The 26924-nt window shown below is 36.7% G+C and overlaps 1 protein-coding gene across 2 annotated transcripts; it reads right to left on the reverse strand.

The window, feature by feature from the left end:
• Positions 1-152: 152 nt before the first annotated feature.
• SNAPC1 (small nuclear RNA activating complex polypeptide 1) lies at positions 153-26589 on the reverse strand. 2 transcript variants are annotated; one of them, XM_024748359.1, is made up of 10 exons: positions 26420-26589; positions 23880-24039; positions 23576-23716; positions 23051-23155; positions 18046-18204; positions 15841-15909; positions 15066-15128; positions 12363-12513; positions 4172-4270; positions 153-1567 (listed from the first exon to the last, which is right to left on the reverse strand). In XM_024748359.1, the coding sequence occupies exons 1-10, from the start codon at positions 26545-26547 to the stop codon at positions 1515-1517; spliced, it is 1128 nt and encodes a 375-aa protein (XP_024604127.1). In that variant the 5' UTR covers positions 26548-26589; the 3' UTR covers positions 153-1514. The 2 variants fall into 2 exon arrangements, with proteins under 2 accessions (XP_024604127.1, XP_024604126.1); XM_024748358.1 differs by lacking the exon at positions 15841-15909 and adding an exon at positions 16454-16522 and having other exon boundaries at positions 1140-1567.
• Positions 26590-26924: the final 335 nt, after the last annotated feature.

Consider the following 26924-nt stretch of genomic DNA (forward strand, 5'->3'; position numbering starts at 1 on the left):
TTATAGGCCAGAGCCCTGTATCTGTATCCCAGATGGATTACTAACTCTGTGAATGTGGACAAGGCACTTACCATCCGGAGGTACAGTTTCTTCACTGTACAAGTGAAATGATACCTTTTAAAAGTACTGTTGTGAAAAAAAGAAGAGGGCAACTCACTGTGTTAGCTGTACAATGTCTGTAAACTTTAATGTTTATTATACAAACCCTAGCAAATAACCTGGTATACAAGTGGCCAATAATGGATCACAATGTTAGAATATTTAAACCCCAATGTTAGAATATTTAAACCCCAGAAGCTCTGCCCAATATCCACATCATGAAAACTGCCCTGTTAACAGAAACATCTGAAGTCAGGGAAAACAAGGGAAACAGTCAAGGGAAACAATTTTGTTTCACGGCTAATGTGACAGCACAGATTCTAATAAGCGAAGTTTTGTCTGGGCTAGTGTTAGTATTTTGATTTTAAAAGATTACACACGTTTTCACTCACGGGTCATTTGTAGAATTCCTGAATATACCACACTGGAAAACAACATGGAGTTTAATCAATTTTAAGACAGGCTGAGCCAGCCACATGATGTGAGATGGTCTGCTATCAGCAGCAATTCAAACACCATGGCTAAAGCAATCTCCGTTTAAATCTCTCAAATGATAAATTAACAGAGAGGCACAGTCATGAAGCTATTGAATTTTTTTCTTTAAGTACCAACTTTCTGTACCAGACACATTCTGAAATGTACATTACCACTCTTTTTTATTAGGTTTCATTAGAAATAATCAGTATTTAAATGTTGTACCTAAACAATGTATTGAGTAATCATATTATATGTATAACTGGACAAATACATACATATATCTATACCTACACAAACATACATGTATACATATAGACATGTTAGGCCAAAGAGAGCTTTAAAACAAGCACAAAAGAATACTTAATTGATTACAGAAGTAGAAACTAAGCTTCCTAAGTTATCAATCACATAAGTTACTGACCATATAAGTTTCAAACATTAAAAAAATAAAGCAAACAAGGCAAAAACTTTATTGCACTTAACAACATAATATATAAGATAGTTAATATACATCATAAACAAACATTACTAAACTAGATATAAAATAATTAGCCATCTACATATAATAAACATTAATATTTCAAGAAAAAAGATTTTAAATAGAATAGCTAACACTTCCAGAACTGTACTAAGATAGTATAATAGCACAAAAAAGTTGTAGGAAATAGCAATAATCTGCAAATAACAGAATTATTTCTATTACATTCTAAATCCAAATTTTATCATTTATGCATATTTCACAAAAGATGTTAAAATTAAATTTTAGAGTAATACTCTAATTTTTTTGTACTTTTATTCTAGAACTATATTAAAGTATTGACATTTCAGAGAAATACCTACAGCTTCCCAGAAGAATTATTTTTAATACTGGCAGTCTTCCTGTTCAATACACAAAATATACATCTTTTCTTCTGTCAGAAAGCTCAAAATTAAGTACTCTACACCAGGCTCTTTGTTCTGTGTTTTCTTCTCCTCTTGGGTGCAGTGAACTCTGAAGACAAAAAATTAAGAAGCCTGTCAGGTCTAAAAATTATAATACTTAATTGATAATACACAATTAAACTATATAGGTTGGCATAATAATAACAACACCTTCACAGCAAAGATACAAGAAATCTTAAACCTGACATATACATGACTTTTATCCTTCAAAATGATACTGCAGTTGTAAACGTACTACTGGAGATCCTAATCACCCTAAATGCTACTTGATAATAAGCTACTCTGAGGTTGTTTCATAGGGGTATGCCCTCCCTATACTTAGCATGGGTCCAGTATGCCAGAGCTGAAAGGTATCTGGGCCAGTGCTAAAAGAAAGTGACTAAGATTTCAATTGCTTTCCGATTAAACCTGAAAATGTAACCCACAACAGCAGTACCATACATCTTTTTGGCTACCATGGCAGATGCCATGACCAACACTCAAGTAAGTGTCCATCTAGAAACAGCTGTGAACCTAGAAGTTACTGATCACTAAAAACAAAGCAAATAACAGAAGACACAAAAACATGAAAATTATGGAAGACGTAAAAGAAAGGAATATTCCCCTCCAATGAAAACTGAAAGGAGAGTGACAGGAAAAGGAATGAGAAAAGACAAAGAAAAAATTAAGAAGAAAAAGAAAATAGATTCCTGGAAAGAAGCGGCAGCAGGCCAAGAGAATGATGTCCAGAGTAAAGCAAGTCAGAGGCCTGGAGGAGACTTCTTTTAAGAAGATGACACTGATAAAATGCCTAATGTGCTCTAGTGTTTCAAGGGGAGATTTATACACTGAGGAAGAGTTTGGGGGGTAAATTAGTGATAAATACATAAAGAAACAAATTAATAAGGCAAAAAAATTATTAACTCTTTAAGGCAAACAATAAGTGTTCCGATTAAGGGAGAATCATAGTATATATCACATGGCCCTGCTGCTAATAATGTTTTGTAAAATGCTGAATACTGATATAACTAAAATAATAACCATACTGAGAGGGTGGGTGATAGGAAGTATCATGTGTTTGGATTGGGAGGTAAAGAATACATAAAATTATTATATTGTAACATCTCTGTATGGTGACAGATATAACTAGACCTGTCATGGTGATCTTTTTGTAATGTATAGAAATATCGTATCACTAAGTTGTGCACCTGGAACTAACATAGTGATGTAGGTGAACTATACTTCAAGTAAGAAAAAAAAGAATGTATTAAGGAGAACTAAATCCTTGCCTCCCTCAATAGATAATTCATAGAACTGAAACGTGAATAAGTGACAATATAAACATGTTATTTAGAAACATGGAGATCAACACCAAAATAATTATAAAAGAGTTGTCTCTAGGGAATAAAAATGGGAGTCAGAGTCAGAAGTCCGTGGTAATGAGTATTATAAAACTGTTCATTGTTAAATTCTGTGCTTATATAATTATGATTTAATAAAAACCAAATTTTTAAAACTCACAAGCTGATAGATTTTAGAATGGGACTGGCCAGGCAGCCATAAAGGTATACATGTGTTTGATTGTTTACTCACAATAAAAGCTACCAGACAAAACTAGAAAGCAACTACAGTCTGAAACTCACAAGATTATAAAGGACCGTTTTATGCTGACATAAGCAAATCACAGAAGCAACTCAGATTTCTGAAGGAACAAATACTCTCTTTTAATTGTCTTTGTCTTCTATATGTTTCCATAGCACCCTGTTTCTTTACTACAAGGTACTGTGTTGTTTTTCTGCACACTAAACTGTAAGGTCCTCTGGGGCACAGACTGATCTGATTCATTAAACAGTAGTTACTTAGGTCCACTATGAGCCACTCCCTGTGCTCAGATCTACACACACTGTGATCAAAATAAAATGGTTCTTAAACTCTTCTACTATATATCTTTATATTCCCATAGCTACCTAAGCACTTGAAACAAAACAGGCACTCAGTAAATGCTTGCTGAATGAATACAGCGCCAAAGTGAAAACAAAGTCATTAGGCAGATCCTTAATATACATTATGTTCATTACCATTGATGGATTACCAATTATCAAGCCTAGCCTGCTATGTATAACTTATTCTGTACATTACTGTAATTATTACTAGAGATAATAATTATTTAAACTACTGTTTAACAAATACTACAAACAAATTAAGATCACAGCAATGCAAAAAGATGTAGCTATTTTAATTCATGTTGGGCAATTTACCACTTAGTTACAATCATCTCATAGGTGAAAATTTTACATTTACTAGAATTTGAAATTAAGTATTTTTTAACAATAAAATCTTTTCAAAAGTTATATACAGTAATTCACATTTTGTGACCTTTGCCCTTTGTTAGAAATACACTTCAGACACCATCACAATTATGGATATTCATTTACTAATAATGATTATTTTCCCTATCCTTCACCTCTCACCTGGACTGACCCCTGCCTCTCCATATCCGTTCATTTACTGTATTATCACTTACTTTTAAGTGTCATGATTAACAGTCTGATTAACGCCCAAATTCTCCAATGCACCAAAGTTAAAGCATCACAGGAACACACAGCCAACTGTCACGCTCTTCAAGGGCTCTAAACGATGCTCTGCAAGTAGTTTGATAAAATTTCATCTGTACCTGTTTCACTAAAACGTTCATTCTCCTCTTCCTCTTCTGTAATTACAGGCATACTCAGACTTAAAGATTTATCTTCCGTATGTACATTTTGCATGTCACCTGGAAATAGTTGAAAAAATGATTTTATACGAAAATAAAGAATGCTAATCTTTGAAAAAATATTTTATATAAATAATGACATTATTATAACAACAAAAATTAGATATTTAAACTAAAAGCTAAAATTGTAATGGTAAACAGAAATATGCATATAAAACTACCTATCTTTTTAAAAAGTGTTAATAAATTTGTAATATATTTATACCTATGTTTTGAAAACAGTCTCTAATCCTTCCATTAAAGTAAACAGAGGAAAAAGGAAGAAACAAAATTAGCCAAACATAGATATATTATTCAATCTTTATCACACACAGCATAGGTTATATCTGCAGACATCAGGGAATAATCATGTGTATTACTTCAATTTTATTAATTAATCACCAATGTAATTCTAAAGTTAATAGCCTTGTTTTTTTTTTTTAAAGACTGATATGGATTTAATGACAAATATTCCGTATTGGTTGCTGAACACCAGAATGCTGTCCAAGGAACCATCATTAAATAAAACAACCTGAAAATAAGGCAATTCTCACATACACAAGTGCGCACACACACAAAACCTGTTACTTTTAGGATCATTAAATTATTCACTATTTTCACAAACAGCTGTGAAATCACATTACAGTGAAGGAAAATGTGCAGAAACTTCAGAAACACAGTTCAGACTGCCTGTGAACACAGGTTCTTAATTCGTACTTTTCCACATATGTACAGCCTCCTGATCTTGAAGAGGCCACGTGATAGCCTTGTTTTTGAATGCAGACACACTTTCCTGTATCACCACATATGTTCTACAAGATATATTTCTCTTAGTCAAAATTTCCCAGTAACGTTCCATTTTCCAAAACATTGGAGGTTTTCTACATCAACTTTCTGTTGCTTGAAGAAATATCCTAATCAAATTATCAAACACCGTTGTCCTATCAGGTCTCACTGAGCACATTACTTCCTTGTCCCAGTAGCAACCGCCCCCCACAGTCACTCTTTGATCCTTACGCTTCTCCACAACACTTACACCACCTCATATCTTAATATATAATACATAGTAAATGTAAGCTTCACAAGGATAGACTCTGGTTTGTTTAGGTTGATGTATCCCCAGTACTTAGAAAAGTTCCTGCCATATACTAGAGCCTCAATAAACTATAAATATGGATTCAACTATCTTATAACACAGTATTTCACAGAGTATATATGTTAATAAGTACCTGCCAGCACAGGAGACAAGAAATTAAATGAAGATGAGTTTAAGCTTTCTGCTCTGAACACATGTATTCTGGGATCTTAATGGGATGCAGATTTTATGGAATGAATAGATTGCTCTAGATGCAGTTGAGTAAACTGTAGCAATAAACTTCCATTTTAAATGCAATTCAAACTTAATAAAATAATCCCAATTTCCCATTAAGTTATTAAAATAGAATTTTACCTTTACTTGGAAGTCCTAAGTATTAGATACAATAATTTTTTTACATGATTTTTAAGATGACATAATATTTTAGGTAATCTATTTCCATATCTAATAACATTTTTGGCAGTGGAGGGGGGTGGATTTTGAACCTATAAAATTTTTCAGTTGTTCACAAGATTATAATCAGTACAATCTACCTCAAATTACTAATATTGTACTTTATCATCTTGTACCATGGGCATCCACATCAACTATTAACGATTTTCTTAAATCCACATTTACAACCTAACAGAATCTATCCAACAATGTCAAGGGAAGGATTTCTGAGTTAAAAACTGTCACTGAGAAAAAAAACCCTTCATCTAGTCACATGATGATTAACTACATTTTGAGATCTATTTCTACATTAAATGAGTAAGTTTAAAAAAGAAAATCAGGGCTTCCCTGGTGGCACAGTGGTTGAGAGTCTGCCTGCCAATGCAGGGGACACGGGTTCGAGCCCTGGTCTGGGAGGATCCCACATGCCGCAGAGCAACTAGGCCCATGAGCCACAACTACTGAGCCTGCGTGTCTGGAGCCTGTGCTCCACAACAGGAGAGGCCGCGATAGTGAGAGGCCCGTGCACCATGATGAAGAGTGGCCCCCGCTTGCCACAACTAGAGAAAGCCCTCGCACAGAAACAAAGACCCAACACGGTAAAAATAAATTAATGAATTAATAAACTCCTACCCCCAACATCTTCTTTAAAAAAAAAAAAAGAAAATCAGTGTTCTAAAAGCTCTGAAAAACAAAATACAATGCTTCACCCACTTATCACGTAGCCAGGAACCAAGAAGTGAATACAGAACTTCAGGATGTTTATCTCAAAGTCCACATATTAAATAAAAGCTCATGAACTTCAGTCACAGATATGTTCCTCAGGCCTTTATCCAGAACATAATTACATTTATTTATGTATGAATAATGGCAAACCCATTTCTTAAAACCAGTACAGTTAAGAAGCAGCAAAAATAAATTACATTTATGTAGGAATAATGGCAAACCCATTTCTTAAAACCAGTACAGTTAAGAAGCAGCAAAAATAAATTACATTTATGTAGGAATAATGGCAAACCCATTTCTTAAAACCAGTACAGTTAAGAAGCAGCAAAAAGGGAAAAAAATTGCTACAAGCCTGCACACTGAGAACACAATGAAGACACCTACCACAACAAATGTGACAGAAAAACATAAGAACTGACGAAGTCCTGCAGCACAAAGCCGTAAGTATAAAGGTCAACTGCCCCACACACTTAAGCTATTTGATAGGATCATTATATTACAAAACCCAGTAAAATAACATGCTAATGATGATAACCTTGAATCATAAAAACTAAATTATGTTCAGGATACATTGTTCTAGAAAATAGGAGAGCACAAAATACATGTAAAAAATAATAAATGCACATTGTAGAAAACAAGAAATATACAGAGAAGAATGTAGTATGTTTTAGAAAGATATCAACCAGAATAATTAACCGTTTAAAAAGTAAATTTTGACATTTAAATAATTAACCTCAGTTATCCACACAACTAATTCCTCAGAGGCTGTCAGTTCAATAGTTTTACTCTGCTCGAAGCTAATCATGTGGAATGCAATGATAAGTAATAGACAATTGCTCAATCTCGATACATACAACTATAGGACATGCATGCAGCTAGAATACAACAATTACTTAAGTGCGTGTCTAACTGGAGCTCCAGATCCACATTTCCAATTACCCGAGAGACAGCAAATATGGCAGTTAAAGATTCAGACTTGGATTCAAACAGACTGCCATTCAAGTCTCAGCTCTATTTATTAGTTAGGTGACCTTGGACGTGTGAAAAAAGTTCGGCAGATAATAAGCGTTACATAAATAATAGTTGTTATCATCTTCACCATCATGTATCACCATTATTATTACTGATGTTCTTCCAGAAGCATGCGTGTTATGTTCTAGGAATGGTGAACAGGTATAGTTAAAGCTTAAATAATACAAACTTGGGTAAATCCTATTAATATACTTGAGCACCTATTTACGTGCTAGACAGCTGTTACAGAAATTGAGCCTAAAAAGGCAGATTGGGGCAAATTCTTCCCCCAAATGAAATCTTCATGCTGTGATCCTTATTCTATTAAAGTCACAACATCCCCCAGTTGCTTAGGCATTAAGCATCTTTGTCTCATCCCTCTCCACCAGCCTAAATATTTGGTTACCTGTAGATATCCATTGGCTTTCCTGTTAATCTGCTTGTCTAATTCCTACAGCCACCTGGCCAGATCCTCATTACTCCTTAACAGCCTTTTATTTAGTGTTCCTATTTTCAGTTTGTTCCCACCTACCTTCCATACTACTCCCAGATTGATTTTCTTCAAAGAAAACTGGTCATACCACTTGCTTGCTCAGAAGTGACTCCCCTCTGCCTACTGAATGAAGTCCAAACTTCTTGGTTCCACATTTAAGGCCTGGTCACAATATAATCCTCAACGTATCTTTCCACGTTAACAGTAACTCTTCAACACATCCTTTATGCTCCAGGCAAAACGGGCCCCTCAGGGCTTCCCTGGTGGCGCAGTGGTTGAGAATTCGCCTGCTGATGCATGATTGCATCAGCATGCATGATGATTCGGGGCTCGTGCCCCGGTCTGGGAAGATCCCACATGCCGCGGAGCAGCTGGGCCCATGAGCCATGGCCGCTGAGCCTGTGCATCCGGAGCCTGTGCTCCACAACGGGAGAGGCCACAACAGGGAGAGGCCCGCGTACCGCAAAACAAAACAAAAAAATAGGCCCCTCACATGCTATACTTCCAACTACCTTGCCTCTTTTCATGCCAATCCCTCTACTTGCCTTAGTCTAAGGAATTATTGTTACATTTGTTTGTTTTTTAATCTTTGGGTTTTTCCTGATTACAATACATATGGTTATCACATAAAAGTCAAACAGAAATTTATGGACTTAGAAATTTCCCATCCCTGAGAATTAATCATTGTTATATGCTTCTAGATTTCTTCAATGATATATATTGTACTTCTATCTACATTTTTTTAATTGAAGTATAGTTGATTTACAATGTTATGGTGTACAGCAAAGTGATTCAATTTATATATATATATATATATATATACAAACACACACTCACACATATGTACATATACATATATATACACACATATTGTTCTTTTTCAGATTCTTTTCTGTTACAGTTTACTACAATATACTGAATATAGTTCCCTGTGCTGTACAGCAGGACCTTGTGGTTTATCTATTTTATATTATAGTTTTGCATCTACATATATATTTATTAACAAATGAATCATACTCTTCCTTAAAAAAACATTTTCACTAAGCAATGTATCAATATATTTTGGACATATTTTCATGTCAGTATATATAGAACTTTCTCCAGCTTTTTAATAACTGTAAAATATTCCTTTATATGGATTTTTCAACGTTAAACATTTTTTCAATGTTAAACATTTGAGCTGTTAACAGTCTTTGTCAATAATCCTGCAATGAATGTCCTGTGTGTTTTTGTCATTTGGAAAGGATAAATTCCTAGAAACTGAATTGCTAAGTTAGAAGGCATGTCCATTTAAAATTGATTAAAATCAATTGACAGATGATTTCAAATTGCTCTCTAAAAAGGATGTGCTAATTCATTCTCCCACTCAAATTCAGATTTTACCTCCGCACACTTTCACTATCAATGGGTATTCAGTTACCTTTAATCTTTGCCAATATAACAAATTACATGAAAACCATGTTTTAAATTACATTTCTTTCATTATTAATGAAATTAAATATCTCTTCATATGCATGGTAACCACATTTTGTTCATGAATTGCCTGTTCACGACCTCAGCCCATTTTTCTAAAGGGTGGTGGTCCTTTTCTTGCTAATTTATAACAGCTCTCCTAAAATTAAAAAGTTTAGCATTAATCTTATGTGCTGCAAATGGTTTTACAAGATCTTTTGCATTTTATGGAATATAAGACACCTCTTTTTGAAAAAACTATGAAATCAAAAATACTTTTCTACTTTGAGGAAATGAACTTTTAATTAAAGAGAAACTTTTTAGTAAGCACTTGAATCTTTTTTTTTTTTTTTTGGGGTACGCGGGCTTCTCACTGCTGTGGCCTCTCCTGTTGCGGAGCACAGGCTCCGGACGCGCAGGCTCAGCGGCCATGGCTCACGGGTCCAGCCGCTCCGCGGCATGTGGGATCTTCCCGGACCAGGGCACAAACCTGTGTCCCCTGCATCGGCAGGCAGACTCTCAACCACTGCGCCACCAGGGAAGCCCAGCACTTGAATCTTTATTAAGATGAAGAATAACAAATTACCTCTGCTTCAGAGGAGCGACAAAGCTGGTTACCTGGAATAGTTGAGTTACAATTAAGGATCTAATTCAGATCACATTTTAGTGTACTTTCTTTCTCATGGGTTAAACCCTCCCTAATACACCTCGGTAAATTCAATAACAAACCTCAGCCATCCTTAAAAGTTAATTTCAGAGTTTATGAAAATGTTTTCGGTAACTACATTAAGTAAAAAATTATGGCTAGTGAAAGAAGTGATATTTCATAAGTTACGTGTGTCCAACATTTCAGATGAAAAGGAACTTTCATTTAAGTTCTTTCCTAGCTTGCACTCGGCTCCTCCGTTTCAACTGCATAAAAAAACTCTTTTCCAGACGTTTAAGAAAGCAGCTTGACCAACTACCTCTCGGCTGCACTTGTAAGAAATAAGGTGGATAATTAATAAAAAAATGCTTGTGCAGGTTTCTAAACCTAAGTATCTTTGATACCTTAGAAAAAATCTACCAGAAGTTACTTTTTTAAATATGATCAAACTAATCAATCCTTTCCTCATATCCTCTGTTTTGGTTTGGTTTTGGTTGAATTAATATATAACTACCATTTTTAATGCGGTACAGAGCTAGGAGTTTGGATAAATGCATAGTTGTGCAAAATATTGAACAAAGAACAATTCCATCACACCAAAAATTTCCCTTGTGCCCTTTTACAGTCAACACCTCCCTCCACCCCCAGTTCCTAGCAACCAATGATCTTTTTTATGTCTCTGTAGATTCACCTTTTCCAGAATGTCTTATAAATGGAATCATATCGTATATAGCCTTTTCTGTGTCTCATTTCTGTCACTTAGCACAGTGCACTGAGATTCATCCATGTTATTACATGTATCAGTAGTGCCTTTATTCCCGAGTAGTACTGCACCGTATGGTTATACCACGGTTATACAATGACCAGTTGAAGATATTTAGGCTGACTGCAATTTTTCGCAATTATGAATAAAACTGCTATAAACTTGCATAGAAATTTTTGTGTGAATATAAGTTTTCATCTCTCTTGGGTAAATACCAAGGAGTAGGACTGCTGTGTTATTTGGTAAGTATATGTTTAACTTTATTAGAAACTGCCAGTTTTCCAGAGTGACTATACCTTTCTGTATTCCCACCAGAAATATATGAAGGTTCCACTTGGACCTAAAACATTTACTATCTGGCCCTTTACAGAAAGTGTGCTGACTCCCTACATCTGGAGGATATTTTTTTAAATCAAGAATGGATGCTGGATTTTATCAAATGTGTTCTTGGGTAACTATTAAAATGAATTCACATTTTCCCCTTTAACCTATTTATATGGCAAATTATATTGATAGATTCCTAACTGCACCATCCCTACATCTCAGAATGAATGTACACAGTCAAGTTGTTTTGTATCTGAGATTCTTTTGATACATAAAACTTAGGATTTTTTCATTAATACTTATAAGTGAAATTAGTCTAACAGTTCTCTTCACAATATCTGCTAGCTGTGTAAAGAAAACTAAAAACATTCTCCTTCTGAAGTATTTCTTGATTATCCTTAACAAATGTGGTATCTCCTCTAAATTCTCAATGCACTTCAAGCGTTAAGTTACGGAACTGATCATATCTGGACTGTATTAAAGGTATTTGACTTCAGTTCTCCCTCCGCTGCCTCAATATAGGAAAAAAATATGTTACAAGGCTATAACATATCTTCATATACTGCTACAGTGGCTCTGTGTTTCTTATATTAGGCACTAAATATTTACTATGTTTCTAATGCTCCTTTTTTTCCACCTGAGCCTGTTAATCAGATTCCAACTTTATGTATGGTGAACATATACTATTTGTGCAATACTTAAAAATTAAACTTTTTGAGTATATAGTCTTTTTTTAAAAAACCAAATACCAAAAGTAATTTTATAGATAAACTATTTCAAGAGAAAAGCAGGTTCAGCTTAGCTAGTGAAGCAAATGGAAAATACAGTTTATAGAATGTATTACTTATCATACCTTATTCTACACATAAGTTTGATTCACACACAAAAATTACTAATAAAGTATGCTCCGTATAATTCTGGATTGATTCTATAACTATCTAACTATATCACTTTGGACAAGTTATTTAACCTGTATGGGCCTAAATTTCATCATCTATGAAATGATGAAAGTCCCTTTCAGTAGTAAGATTCCAAGAATCTAAGATAATTTATTTTAATATTAAATCTCACAAGGTTTTTAAACAAGTAATCCTTTTTAATAAAGAAAACATGGTGAGAGGAGGTTGTAAATAAGACCTGTTTTCCCTTTTTTAAGTCTCAAAAAGTTACCTCTGTTTCCGGAAGACATCTTCCCCCCTGCTGGTTTCAATGTCTCTTTGTTTATTCTTTTCCTAGTTGCTTTGGTTTGTCCTTGACTAGATGCAGAATCAGAGTCAGAAGAATCAAGTTTGACCTGACGATGCCTTCTTGACTTGGATGCCTAAATAGTTGCAAATCCAATTAATTACAATGAATCGCAAAATGTACCCAACTGACAGGTGATTTAGGGAACAACAAAACAGACAATCAAAGATGACTAAAGATTCACAGAAATACTTGTCATAAAGTACTTTACCATGATACTAGCTTGGTTAATACCTGTTACATGTATATACTCTTTTAGCTTTACAACAGGAAGAGTTCCCTGCAGCTGTCATCCTCATCTGCCCAAACGGAGTTAAAATATCCTTGCTGGGTTAAACTGTTGCAGTTGCATGGCTGGGAAATGGAGGTGTAAAGGACAAGTACCGCCATTTTTACCACCTGATAACCTATTCTTTTCTTCTAACAACATTTTACTTTCCTTAGTTAGCACCATGTACTTCAAATGGAACTACTTTATGCCTGGCTCTACGAATGGCCATGTGGCCCCGATCTAGTCAAAATGAGTTTCACATTCCCAGGGCCACCATGATTTGTTCAGGGGTGGGTGTGTGATGTGTGTCATAGCTGATATAACTCAATTTTAGAATTTTGTTTAACTATTAGAAAGGAAAATTCTCCCTTTCCACTGAACCGAAAGCTGGGAACATGCAAGGCTGGAGTTGTCACGAATCGCACTTGAAGGCAATGAAAGCAACATAAGAGGTGAGAAACGGAGGGACAGTCCAAGCACTTTTTAGTTACATCAGTCAATAAATTCCCTTATTTGCTTAAGCAGAGCCCTGACTACAGGAGTTTTCAATGAATGTCATATATGTGGTGCAGGTATTAACAACAGTTTAAAAGCTACCATGCACTGTATGTTAATTATACCTCAATAATTTAAAAAACTACAACTATGCGATAACACACTCATAACAATTTATGGGGATTATAATTTAATTGTTTAATAATTTTTTAAAGTATTTCATAATGTCTTAAGAAATACATTAAACAACAATTAGCTTATATAATATGGAAATAGTTCTGGCTTAAATGAATTTGGAATAATTAATTTATTGTCCTTGATGCTTTCATTCAACAATATTTTGTACTCAATTTACTGTAGTACAGCAAATATATAACACTTAACTAATCTATAGTCACTTTTAATTTTTTCGTTTATTCCTTTTTATTTCTACAACCAGAGAATGATAGTAGTTTCCCACAGAATAAAGTCATTTTTAGATTCATAAAAAAAAAAAACAACAGAAAAAAATACGAGTTTATTGGTGCTCCTTCCTGAAACCCCACTAAAATGAGAGGAAAGGAATAAAAATGAATAAACTCACAAAACGGAGATAACAGGAAACAATGCAGCTGTAAACAAATCAACAAAATTTTGGAAGTGTAAAAGTGATGGCTGACTTAGAATGAAGAAAGCTGAAATCTAATTGCCTGTATTGAGGAAGTCTACAAGGAAAGCTGGTCCAAGTGGATCAGAAATTGGGGTCATCAGAAGTGGGACTAAAAAAACGGGTAGATATATGAAAAATCTACATAGGGAATAGTATCCCATTTAGCAGCCTCAAAGCTGAACATCTGACCTCTTCCTGTAGAAAACAGAAGGCTTGCTCTCTGGAGAGGCTAAACCAGAGAAGCTGAAGGCTTGAGGAAACCAATATAGCTAAGAAGGGGATAAAGCCTCTTACTAGAAATAGGTGGGTTGAGTGAAGCCTCTAGAAGGAACTGTGAGCCTGTTGGCAGATTCTCTGTAGGCACCCAAAACATTGGCAGCTGGGCTTATTTACCACTTTCCTCCCCCAGGCAAGGGAATGGAAGCCTGCTCTCTGGTAAAAATGACTAGATCCAAGAAAAGCATGGAAGCTAAAAAGCTATATCTCCACATGACCACTCTTAATGATCTGAGGATCTTCAAACGTTTGAAAAAAGCCAACAAAATGAATGACAGAGAATGGAATAAACAAAAATAAAAACTCTGGGGAAAAAGGAGGAAACTTCAAAAAACTAAATAACATCCTCAAGCAGATAAGCATATTGCATCCAGAAAAACAAAAAGATAAAGAACACATTTTTTAAGTAAGAAAAGATTCAGAGAACAAGAAAAAAAATCTTAGTAATCAAAAAATATCAGCAGAAATAATAAAAACTCAATATAATGATTCAGAAGATAAAGTTTAAGAAATCTCTCTGGGGCTTCCCTGGTGGCGCAGTGGTTGAGAGTCCACCTGCCGATGCAGGGGACACGGGTTCGTGTCCCGGTCCGGGAAGATCCCACATGCCACGGAGCGGTTGGGCCCGTGAGCCATGGCCGCTGAGCCTGCGCGTCCGGAGCCTGTGCTCCGCAACGGGAGAGGCCACAACAGTGAGAGGCCCGCGTACCACAAAAAAAAAAAAAAAAAAAAAAGAGAAAAAGGTGAAGATGGTTGCCTCTTGAGATCAGAAGTACAGGGGCAGGAAGTGGTAGAGCAGGAGACTGCTGGATTATATAAACTTTACAGTATTATTAGTTAAAACTATGCACAAGTGTTACTTTGATGAAAAAATTAAAACGTGACTAAAAAAGCATCACATAAATTTCTAAATTACCTTATTAAAGAAATAACTTACCTCAACAAAAACTGAAAAGGCCCTTGATTTGATTTTCGCTAATGATTCTGCCCTTTCACTTCTCTGTAAGTAAAAATAAACAGGAAAGGGAAAAAGTTAAAACACACAAACACTGAGTGAAATTATGAATTCCCAATTATTTTTTTATCAGAAATAAGATTTGAGACAGAAGGTAGGGTAAAAGGAACTAACATTTATTGGACATATATTAAGTAAAGGCATATAAACATGCACTGCTTTCTAACAGGTGCCATGATAACATCCCCATGGCTGTGGATTGCTTTCATTCAGGATCTAAGGAGGATATGAATGAAATTCCTGGTGACCAGGCCATTCCCTCCTCATCTTCCTATGCCCAAAGATCGCTCCTTGCCTCATGCACTAAGATGGATGAAAACTCTGGAGACAGAAAGCAGTAAATAGTAGCTTGTGCTCCACACTGGCTGAAAGGCTGAAAAGACATAGTATTACAAAAGCCTTACAAAAGTCCCTGTCAGGACTGAGGACACCTTCCACCACCATCCTTCCCTCTCCCTGCTGAAAACTGTGAACATCCCACTCCCAATCTATAACTGACGTGGTCTTTCACAAGGTTTCCAGCAGAGAACAGGCTAGCCCTTCATAGAACCCATGTTACAGAATTTTCTGAGATATGTATTAGAATACTGACCATGGGACATTATGGTTAATATACAGAATCACAGCCACACATAAAATGAAAAGAAGCTAACCAAACTATTGCCCCATAAGCAATCATATAGTGAATTTTTCTGACCTCTAACTGTTGTGAATTTCCTTCACTCTTTTCTTCTCCATCTTTAGCTTTCAATTTTAAGGATAGATTCTGAAAGATCAAAAAAGTTATATTTATACATTTACAATTCAAACCAACTAAAAATTAACTGAAAATCAATTTCAGAACAATGAAAACCATTTACTTTAATTACTAAAAAACTAAAAGAATATTTCACAGTATCAAAACATGGTTCACCACCTGACATTAAGATCGTGGTTAGGTTAAAGAAGAGTTACAAAATTCATCAAGAAAATACCTAAATCCTCCTAACTAATGAAAGATGACATGCACTTTATGTGATCTGCCCCTGTCAGGACTGAGGACACCTTCCACCACCATCCTTCCCTCTCCCTGCTGAAAACTGTGAACATCCCACTCCCAATCTATAACTGACGTGGTCTTTCACAAGGTTTCCAGCAGAGAACAGGCTAGCCCTTCATAGAACCCATGTTACAGAATTTTCTGAGATATGTATTAGAATACTGACCATGGGACATTATGGTTAATATACAGAATCACAGCCACACATAAAATGAAAAGAAGCTAACCAAACTATTGCCCCATAAGCAATCATATAGTGAATTTTTCTGACCTCTAACTGTTGTGAATTTCCTTCACTCTTTTCTTCTCCATCTTTAGCTTTCAATTTTAAGGATAGATTCTGAAAGATCAAAAAAGTTATATTTATACATTTACAATTCAAACCAACTAAAAATTAACTGAAAATCAATTTCAGAACAATGAAAACCATTTACTTTAATTACTAAAAAACTAAAAGAATATTTCACAGTATCAAAACATGGTTCACCACCTGACATTAAGATCGTGGTTAGGTTAAAGAAGAGTTACAAAATTCATCAAGAAAATACCTAAATCCTCCTAACTAATGAAAGATGACATGCACTTTATGTGGTAGTGAGAAAGCTGGTTTATTCTCCTTTCCTCCAGGTTTTCAAAGGTCTTAGTAATGCTCATTAAAGAGAGTTGTTAAAAGACAGCACTACAATAGATGTTTACGTTAAGTGTCTAGGTCACTTGTGCAACCCATTTGTAGCACTTAAAGTATTCAAACATTCTAAAATGTGCTCTCATTAAAATAAATGTCCGGAGAGGAAGCAAATTATTTCCTTCTTCACAAGGCTGTTATCTCATCACTTTCCTTGTTTATCTTTTCTAAAATTGAGTTTTGAGCCATCTCCCTTTACATAATCCAAAAAGTAGCAACTAATCACTCTGAAAAATGCTATATAATAATGCCTATCTAGCATTTGTGAAAACACTAACACATTATCAAACACATAGTAAGTAATCAGAAATTACTTATTTTTTCCTAGAAGTATTTAGTAAAATTAGATGGAGTAGTGGTTTCAAAAGTAAATTTAGCAAGGCCGGTCTTCATGTTTCCGGAGTAAAAAAGTTTCTCTAGCTGAAAAGGCTAATATGGAATATGGGCAGTTCTAGCATCAGTATTTGGATCAGAAAACTAAATGGAAGACCTGTGTTGATGCGATTTGTAAATGGATAAAGGAAGGCAGGTAGAGCACGTGAGAAACAGAAAGCACACGCTCTGTCACAATGGGAGAAGCCATCACTCAAGTCTAGCTGTCCACTGCCATGCAGCAAAGTAGGACCAGTGTTACCAAACCTCTCACTTTTAACAGAAGTTGGATGTCTGGAATTTTAAGTTAAGTCCACAATATTTAAATGTTGGTAATTAATTCAAATTTTTTAAATATTAGGAACAATGCTATGCAAAGAAAAAAAAAAGTATGTGCAGGCTTTGGCCCAAAGACTGCCAATGTGTAACCTCTGGAGAATGCTAAATTATAAAGATTGTAATAAATCCATGGTACACCAAGACTATTTATTCCTCTATAATTATGTACACTACATAGTGTACGTGTGAGTGTATAATGGATATCATTTAGCTATATATTATATAATTACAATGATTAATTATAACTAATAATATGCTATATAATTACATATAAAATCCATGTGTAAGATTAAATAAGATCACATGGCTAATAACTGGCAAAGCTGATACTAAAAAAGTAAAGCACTCGAGATCTTAGCTTCACAGGAGGTAGCCACTAAGCAAGGCTGCCTCTCAACGTCCTCAGTCACGTATAGCCAGTCATGTATGATGCAAACGCAAAGGTGACATATCAAACAGTTACAAACCTTTCTGTCTTTGTGCCATTGCTGATGCTCCAAAACTATGTTCTTGATATTGTCAAAAAAATCATCCTTTATCAAGCTGAGGGCTTTGTCTGGATTGGATCTATCAGCTGAAATTATATGTTTCATTCTCTGATAATGGTCATGAACATTCAGCATTTCCTAAAAGTGAAATGATGAGTGCTTTAATTCAATTTTCAAGGAGAAACTTAAAGGCAAAACCATAACAAAATAAAATCACCTTCCAAAGTGACAGAGTTGAGAAGGAATAACATACTACAGTATATTGAAAATGATATAATTATGCAAACTAGTACAACATTATTAATGAAGAGTCTGCTTTCCAGAAGTATGGAATCATTGAGCTCAACTCAACAAACATTAGGCAATACACACTGTATGCAGAAACGATGGGGAGCGACTAGTTAACATAAGATTGCATTCCTGGATGTAACAAAAATTATTTATAGTATAGCATACCTTTAAGTATTACTCCTGATAACTAAGATCACATTTTTATTTCATATTGTCACATGAAGGATATTTACACAGTTCTTTATGCTCAGCTGGAAATTCCTATCTAATGACTCTCTCCCAATCCTCCACAGAGATGGGCGGACGTTCACAAATCTCAAAGCTCTGTGCCTGTCCCCATAAGCTTCCTCATTACCTCAGTGATAAGATTCAAGATTAAATGAAATAGTGATTTATGACACCATTTGAGGCATCATTTATTAGACCTTCCTCCCCCAGAAAACTCCAGACAAATGGGCAGGTATACAGGGTAAAGAGAAAGGTAGCACAAATACGGCAGGTGGACTTAAGAATCACATAAAACCAGCACTGGGACTTGGCTCACAGACCAGCAGAGAACTATCCATCACAGGTGGTCAACAACCTCTGAGTCAACCCCAAGACAGGCTACTCAATGCATTTCTAGGAGATTTTGATGGACTCCATCGATATCTGCTGAAGCAATTCAAAACTGCTCAGGAGTGGCGAGTGCTCACATATGCAAGATCTTCAAGGGGGAAGAGTGTCCAGACATGGGAAGCCCCTAACTTTTTACATGGTACAATGTGCTATATTCCCATTATTTTACATGCACTACAATACAGGGCAAAGACCACTAGCTGGACCTGGTTTTGAGCCTGAATTCCGTCACCTGCTAGATTGTGACCTTGAGCAAATCCCTCAGTCTAAGAATCACGTTCCACATTTGTACAAAATGAAGTAACGACGCCTAATGCACTATAAAAGTATTAAGTGAGCTTATACAAGTGGAAGTATTCTGTATGATGTAAACCACTATACAAAATCAAAGGATTAATAAATAAAAGACAGTGTATGGGCTTTGGAGCTTTACACACCTGGACATTCAAATCCAGTGTCTGTGTCTTACTTTATGCAAATTACTCAACTTCTTGATCCTTAGTTTCCTTGTTTTAATTTTTATTTATTTATTTATTCTTATGGCCATGCCACACAGCATGTGGGATCCTAGTTCCCCGATCAGGGATCGAACTCGCGTCCCCTGCAGTGGAAGTGCGGAGTCTTAACCACTGGACTGCCAACGAAGTCCCTCAGTTTCCTTGTTTTTAAAACTGGGAAAATACTATCTCTTCTGCAGGGTTATTATGATGATTGGTGAGATAACATACAAAAAACATTCAGCATAGTTCCCGGCACATGGTGAATACTGAACATGTAATGCCATTAATATAATTGTAAATATAAATGAAGAAACAGATTCAAAAGTGAAATGATTTGCTAAACGTCATATTTAAGTAGCAGAGTTGGAATTAGAAGGCAGATGCCTTAAAAAAATTGTAATTATGTATGGTGATGGATGTTGACTAGATTTACTGTGGTCATCATTTGGCAATATGTACAAATATCAAATCCTTATGTTATACACCTGAAACTAATATAATATCAATTATACCTCAATTTTTTAAAAAAAATCAGATAATTTGATTCAATATCCTATTCTCTTGTTTTATTATACCTCCTTAACCACAAAGGAGAACTAATGAGCAGCAGAATCATGACCAGAATTCAAGTATGCTGACATGAAGACTTAATTGCATTTGTAGGCAGTAGAAGGAAAATAGAAAAGTATTAAATTTAGGGATTATCAGTGAAAATGGGTCATGGACTATGCTAGGACAGGACAAATAAAGCCAACACAGGTATTGAAGGAAAAGGCTACCAAAGATAAAGATGCCAGATAAAGTCAGGATGACTTCACACAGACTACTCCATTCTCAGAAGCTTCTAGGAATAGGCATTTCATAGCCTGGCCCTTCTGACCCTCCTCTCAAATCACCCTAAAAGATATGGCTTTGTGCATCACCCCAGCTCTGTTCTCTAAAATCTCCCATACCTGCTTGCCGACATATACAATTTATTTAACAGAGGAATCTTTAATTCAACACATTGTAGTAAAAGAGCTTAAAATGAAGAAAAAAAAAAGTTTAGCAATGTATGTTGAAAAAAATTAACATTCTACCACTAGTCAACAATCAAAAATTACAACCAACTGGGTTCAAATCATCTTCTTTTCATTGGGAGAATACTGATAAGAACAACATCTTACTGTTATAGAACATTCTCTGCCTCTCTCTTTATAATTTACATCAGTACTTCTTGGCAAATCCTTTCTGGTATCCCAGCATCTTTCACTCTCCGCGACGGCTATTCCAAACTTTCTCAGTTCTTAGTTCTGGCGGGAGGCCTCTTAAAGTTCAGGCTATCGGGTCTGTTTGCCTTCTACTTCTCTTCTTCACAACCAATTATAGGAATCCATTTTCACCTCCTTCCCGAAGGTTTCAAAGGAAGAAGTGCCTTCTCCTGCTCAAGGCTAATCTCTCCACCAGGCTCTTGGTCACAGACCCACCACCTCACAGCAGGGACTGTGCTGCTTCTCTTCTACACAAACCCTCCTTCTAACTGGCTCCTTACCCCAAACCTAAATATACACTCTAAGCCTCTCCAATCTCTAAAACTTCTAAATGATTCCCCTCTGCCAAAAAGACAAAATACAAATTCCCTCTATTACACAAAGTTCTTTTCTCACATTTATTTTTCTACATAATCTTCTCCCACTTCTTTCTTGCTCAGCTGCTAGAGGGCAAAGATCCTAATTCTTGTTATACTTCACGAGATGTCTGCAAATGATATATTTCCAACCCCAGTCCCAGCTCAGACAAGGCCTTTGCTATCCAACAAATAGGCACTGCAGCCATACAGAACCTTAGCTCCATCACTTCCTAACTTAATGTCTCTGTGCCTCAGTTTCCTCAACTTTAAATCAGGGATAAAAACACCTACTTGAAAAAAAATTAACAAAAAATTTTAAATTGTTTAAAACACCTAATTTGCAGAGATGTTAAGGAGTAAAATAATATACACAAAACATCTTGTAGAGCTCCTGCACTATACCATGTCTTTAGATATTTAGCAAACAATTTCCCTCTAACTGAGTAATTCTTACCATTTGGGGGGACATGAATACCTTTGCGAATCTGAGGATAGAGTACCTCACCCTAACCAACTGTCCATACGTATAATAATTTTCAATACAATTTAGGGGGGAAAGGGATCCATGAACCTTTCAAGGCCATCCATGGACCCCAGATTAGCAATTCTTGCTCAAAAATAAAGTCAGTATACAGAGCACTTTCAAAAATCAATTTGCTATCTGTATTAGAAAATCACAGATGCAACCTAACGGCTGAAGTTATTAAAACACAGCAGCACCCAGAACACAGAGAAACATTTGAGCAAATCAAAGATCTGATCCCTCTTTCATTCCTGATATAGGAAAAGACTGAACAGGGTTCAGGGGAAAAGCAGTAACATTTACTAAAAAGAGTCTACTATGTGCTATAGGCCACACTCAGCACTCTTCAGGTACAAGTCGGTCTCGATTCTTACAACTGGATGGAATAAGGGTTGCAATCCTAATATTAAAGAGGGGGAAACTAAGGCTCAAAGAAATGAAAAGTACATGACTAAGGCCCCCACCTGCTCGTGCTCGCTCTGCACACTCTCTGTGTATGTATGAATCCATTCTTTTGAAAAGAGAATGGATCACTGATCAGAAGGCTGCAGCCCTATAGTGAGGTTTTGTTTTAACCTCAGGGCAACATTTCCTCTCAGGTAAAACTCTGTATCACTACTTATCAATGCAAAAGAAGATTTTTCTCAACACCGCACAACTCAAATAACATACCAAAATATATGAGATGGAAAAGCTGTTTTAAGACCATACCCCTTATCCATTATTCTTTTTTTTTTTTTTTAATGTATTTATTTATTTATGGCTCTGTTAGGTCTTCGTTGCTGTGTGCAGGCTTTCTCTAGTTGTGATGAGCGGGGGCTACTTTTCATCGCTGTGCGCAGGCTTCTCATTGTCGTTGCTTCTCTTGTTGCAGAGCACAGGCTATAGGCGTGCAGGCTTCAGTATTTGTGGCACTTGGGCTCCGTAGTTGTGGCTTGTGGGCTCTAGAGTGCAGGCTCACTAGTTGTGGCGCACAGGCTTAGTTGCTCTGCAGCATGTTATCCATTATTCTTGACTTCAAATTTTCGTTTCATCGAAATAGCTTCACTGTTTTCAGTGGTGGGTTTTTACACAAGCATTGTAAAAAGGAACTTAGGAAATGAACACATATTATTAAAAAAAATAATGTCACTAAATTCTTGTTTTATGACCTATCTAAAGTCAAATACAAATGGTGGTTTCAGTATTTGAATCTAAATATCCTTAGTCCGAGACAAGTCTTCTACATCTTTCTGTTTCTCACTGTGTTTCAAGATTTGTTCCAGAAATTTTGATATATTTAGGATGTAACATTCCTGACACTTTAGAGAAAGGAATAGCATTCTATGATTGGTTAAAAGCATTAGAAAAGTTTTCAGTATCAAGTAGATGAAGGTATAACCTCAATATGTAGTTAATAAAACAATTTTTAAAAAAAATTCAGGAACATAAGAACAAATTTACCTCTAGTACATCAGAAGTGATAAGTTTCATTACATGATCACTTGGGTCCTTAAAGTCTTCAGTAACTTCAGGTCGTTGAATTTTTTTCTTCATTCTGTATGACAGCTAAATAATAATGAATGTCTTTAAAATAGATGTCTTTTATAAGATATATTTTAAGTACTGAAATAAGTAAGCGAGCAGCAAAAACTGTCTATCAGTAAACATGGATTAAAAAAAAGCAGCTCTAAGTATATATTTATTAAATAATCCATGTTTCAAAGACTGTTAGACTTTTGAAATAACGCAACTTGTGGGATTTTAGTTCACCGACCAGGGATTGAACGAAGCCCTCGGCAGTGAGAGCACGGGGTCCTAACCAATGGACTGCCAGGAATCCCCAACACTGTTTCCTATTTTAAGAAGCCTTTCTTCAAGTATTGGAAACTATATAATAGTCTTTCCACTTTCTGGAGACTTAGATACTTTATGGATAATAAAGCATAATTTCTCATTTTGAGAAACAATCTATTTTAGATAACATACCAATGTAGGCATTGCTGTAAAGTGAAATGCTCTGTCTAGTCGTAGCTTCCTAAAAATATAAGCTGCATCAAAATGTTGTGCATTTATCAAATCTTGCTGAAATTTTAAAATTTCATCCCAATCCTTCACGGCAACTCTAATCTGCAAACAAGAGGAATAAAAAAGTTGTTAGTAAATGTAAATCTTTTTTCACAAATGTATTATAATTTTGAAGCACTGGCATTTCTATTTAAATCAGTTGGTTGTGAAAATATTATACCTGTTTCATATTTCTGCTGGAAGAAAACAACTCACCGAATATTACCTTTTGTTTTGGTTGACACAGTTGGGTGTTATATAATCCATACAGCAGATACAAAGCACAAACTCTGATTTGGAAGGTGTATGGAGGTAAAAAATATCTCCAAGCCAAAGCCAAAGCTTCCTTTGTAAACGTGTTCTTTTCTAAATTTCTCATTCTACCACTAGAAAACAAAGAGAAAATATATTATGGCTGTGAAAAAAAATAACAGAAGAGGTATATACTTGTTTAAATAGCAGCTGCTAGAAAGTGGATGGGCATTCCACATCTGATCCTTTCATGATTTAAGCACGAAGACCTAATTTTCTGCTGTGCTTCTTACACTGAGACACTAGGTAAACATGATGCATCTTCCTAAAGCATCAAATTTATTGCTGAACTGGGAGCAAAAGGAGTGGGGTTATAAATTATCACTGGTTAATAATTTAAAATATTTAATATATAAAATAACCATGGTAGGGGGTTTCTCTGGTGGCGTACTGGTTAAGAATGCGTCTGCCAATGCAGGGGACACGGGTTCGATCCCTGGTCCGGGAAGATCCCACATGCCGTGGAGCAACTAAGCCCATGCACCACAACTACTGAGCCTGCGCTCTAGAGCCCACGAGCCACAACTACTGAGCCCACGTGCCACAACTACTGAAGCCCGCGCGCCTAGAGCCTGCGCTCCACAACAAGAGATGCCAACACAATGAGAAGCCCGCGCACCACAATGAAGATTAGCCCCCACTCACCACAACTAAAGCCTGCACATAGTAATGAAGACCCAAAGCAGCCAAAAATAAATAAATAAATATATTTTAAGAAAGAAAGAAAGAATTGGGGTAACCCCAGAAAATTTTTTCTAAACTACCACTTTTCCCAAGAGGGATACAGTGAAAGATCATGGGTTTCAGAAACAGTAAGACACACTGGTTTCAATATCTACTCTACCACCTAGTTGCGTGATCATGGAGAAATTACTTAACCTTCTTAAACCTCAATTTCCTCATCTATAAAACAAGGATAATTACTGATCTCAGAGTTGTTCTATGGATTAAATACAGCTATAAATGCATTACATTTACTACCATTAAAAAAAATTAGTTCCTCTCCTTTCATTAACTGTACAACAAACAGTTCTCCATTCTCCATCCCCTACAATGTACAAACTACACAGGTAGTTATTTTACATCAACTAAGACAAAAGAGAGAACGTTTACATTTTATTCAGCAAAACACAGAGTTTTAATCACAAGGACTCATTCATTCAGTCAATTATTTAGCCTTTTCAATATTGTAAGTATTATGCTAATGAAATACCAGATTCATCCAGTCACTGTCCTCACAGAGCTCAATCTAGTGGAAGGTAAATTTAAAAATAATAATAATAACAGTGAATATTTATTGAGCACTTAGAGTGCACTTACCATATAATCACAGTTAGTGGACTCTGATCAAATTCAGGCAGTTGGACTCCATTATCTATGCTCTTAACCACTACACTATACCGCCTTCTGAACTACACACTTATAATAAAATGTGGTTAAGTCAAGAGATAGGTCTTCCCTGGTGGCGCAGTGGTTGAGAGTCCACCTGCCGATGCAGGGGACACGGGTTCATGCCCCGGTCTGGAAAGATCCCACATGCCGCGGAGCGGCTGGGCCCGTGAGCCATGGCCGCTGAGCATGCTGCGTCCCGGGCCTGTGCTCCACAACGGGAGAGGCCACAGCAGTGAGAGGCCCGCGTACCGCAAAAAAAAAAAAAAAATGTCAAGCGATAAAATAAGCACAAAGTGCTACAAGAGAAAGAGAGCATGAACACCTTATTTAGTCTAGAAGGGCAAAGGAGGCCTTCCCTGAGGAACTGTCATGTGGGCTTAAACCTGAGTGAATGAAGAATAAGGTACCCAGGCAAAGGGAGCTGGAGGTAAAGCTCTAGGCTGAGGAAACGCCTGTAGAGGGCCGCGTGCGGACGCTGCAGCAAGAAAGCGAGTGCATGGAGTGGACTGGTAGATGAAGCTGCAGCGATGGGCAGAGACCAGTCACGAAAGGTCTTGCCAGCCATGTTAGGGAATTTGAGCTGCACCCCAAGGGCAATGGAAACCACTGAAGAGTGGGAAGCAAGGATGTGACGTGAGCAAATTTGCACTTTAGAACTTCGGCGGTTGTGTGAAAAATGAAATCATGCAGGGTTTTGTCTTTGCTTGTGTGTTTGTTTTTGTTTTTAAACATGGAGTTCTAAGAAAACGAGACTAGAGGAGGGCAAAAGATGGTGACCAAGGTCCGGGTGAAGCAGTGGAGGTAGAGTTTAGAAGGGCGGCCAAGTAGAGGTATACGTATTCGGGAGGAGGCCGCAAATGGAAGGAACTCAAGCCAACGAAATCGCCCAGGGGAAGCGCGCGGCCAAGTACAAGTGAGAGCTCAGGGGAGATGGAGGCAATGTTCAGAGACTGCCGCCTTTCTCAGCCCTCCCCAGGTGCGGCGAAGCGAAGGGGAAGGAAGAAACCCGTCACGCCGCCTCTGAGCGGGGAGGCAGGCGGGTAGTGGACAAGAAACACCCACCAGAAGATGGTCCCGAACTTCATACTCCTCCAGAGGTCGGTGAAGTCCTCGAAGCGCACGCTGTCCATCTCCTGGAAGCGGCTGAGCAGCGCCTCGCAATCTGCCTTCAAACCTGCAGCAGCCCCCATAGCTGCAAAGCTAGGACGCCACGCGCGGTCCAGCAGCCGATGGTAGCCGAGGAAACCAGGCTCTGAGCCCCGCCCCCTACGACAGGACGCACACACCCTCCGTGATATCCGGCCCCGTGACGTTATATCCGGCCCCGGCAGCTCCACCTCCAGCCTGGTCCGCCCAATACCGCGCGACGTTAACTGCTCCTGCGTCGTCGCATTTGCTTTTAGCAGGTCAGCTGTCTTAGAGTAAGATGGACGTGTTTAATTTCAGTAGAGAAGTTTACATCTCAAGTGGCCTGTGAGCCCAAGAAGGATTTTAGGTCAACGTGAGGCTAGCTTGTACAAATCGATAGTACCCTTACTGTCCCTCTCCTTTAAAGTAATCCTAGAGT

The sequence above is a fragment of the Neophocaena asiaeorientalis genome, unplaced genomic scaffold (genome assembly GCF_003031525.2).
Source record: "Neophocaena asiaeorientalis asiaeorientalis breed wild unplaced genomic scaffold, Neophocaena_asiaeorientalis_V1.1 scaffold698, whole genome shotgun sequence".
NCBI lineage: Eukaryota > Metazoa > Chordata > Mammalia > Artiodactyla > Phocoenidae > Neophocaena > Neophocaena asiaeorientalis.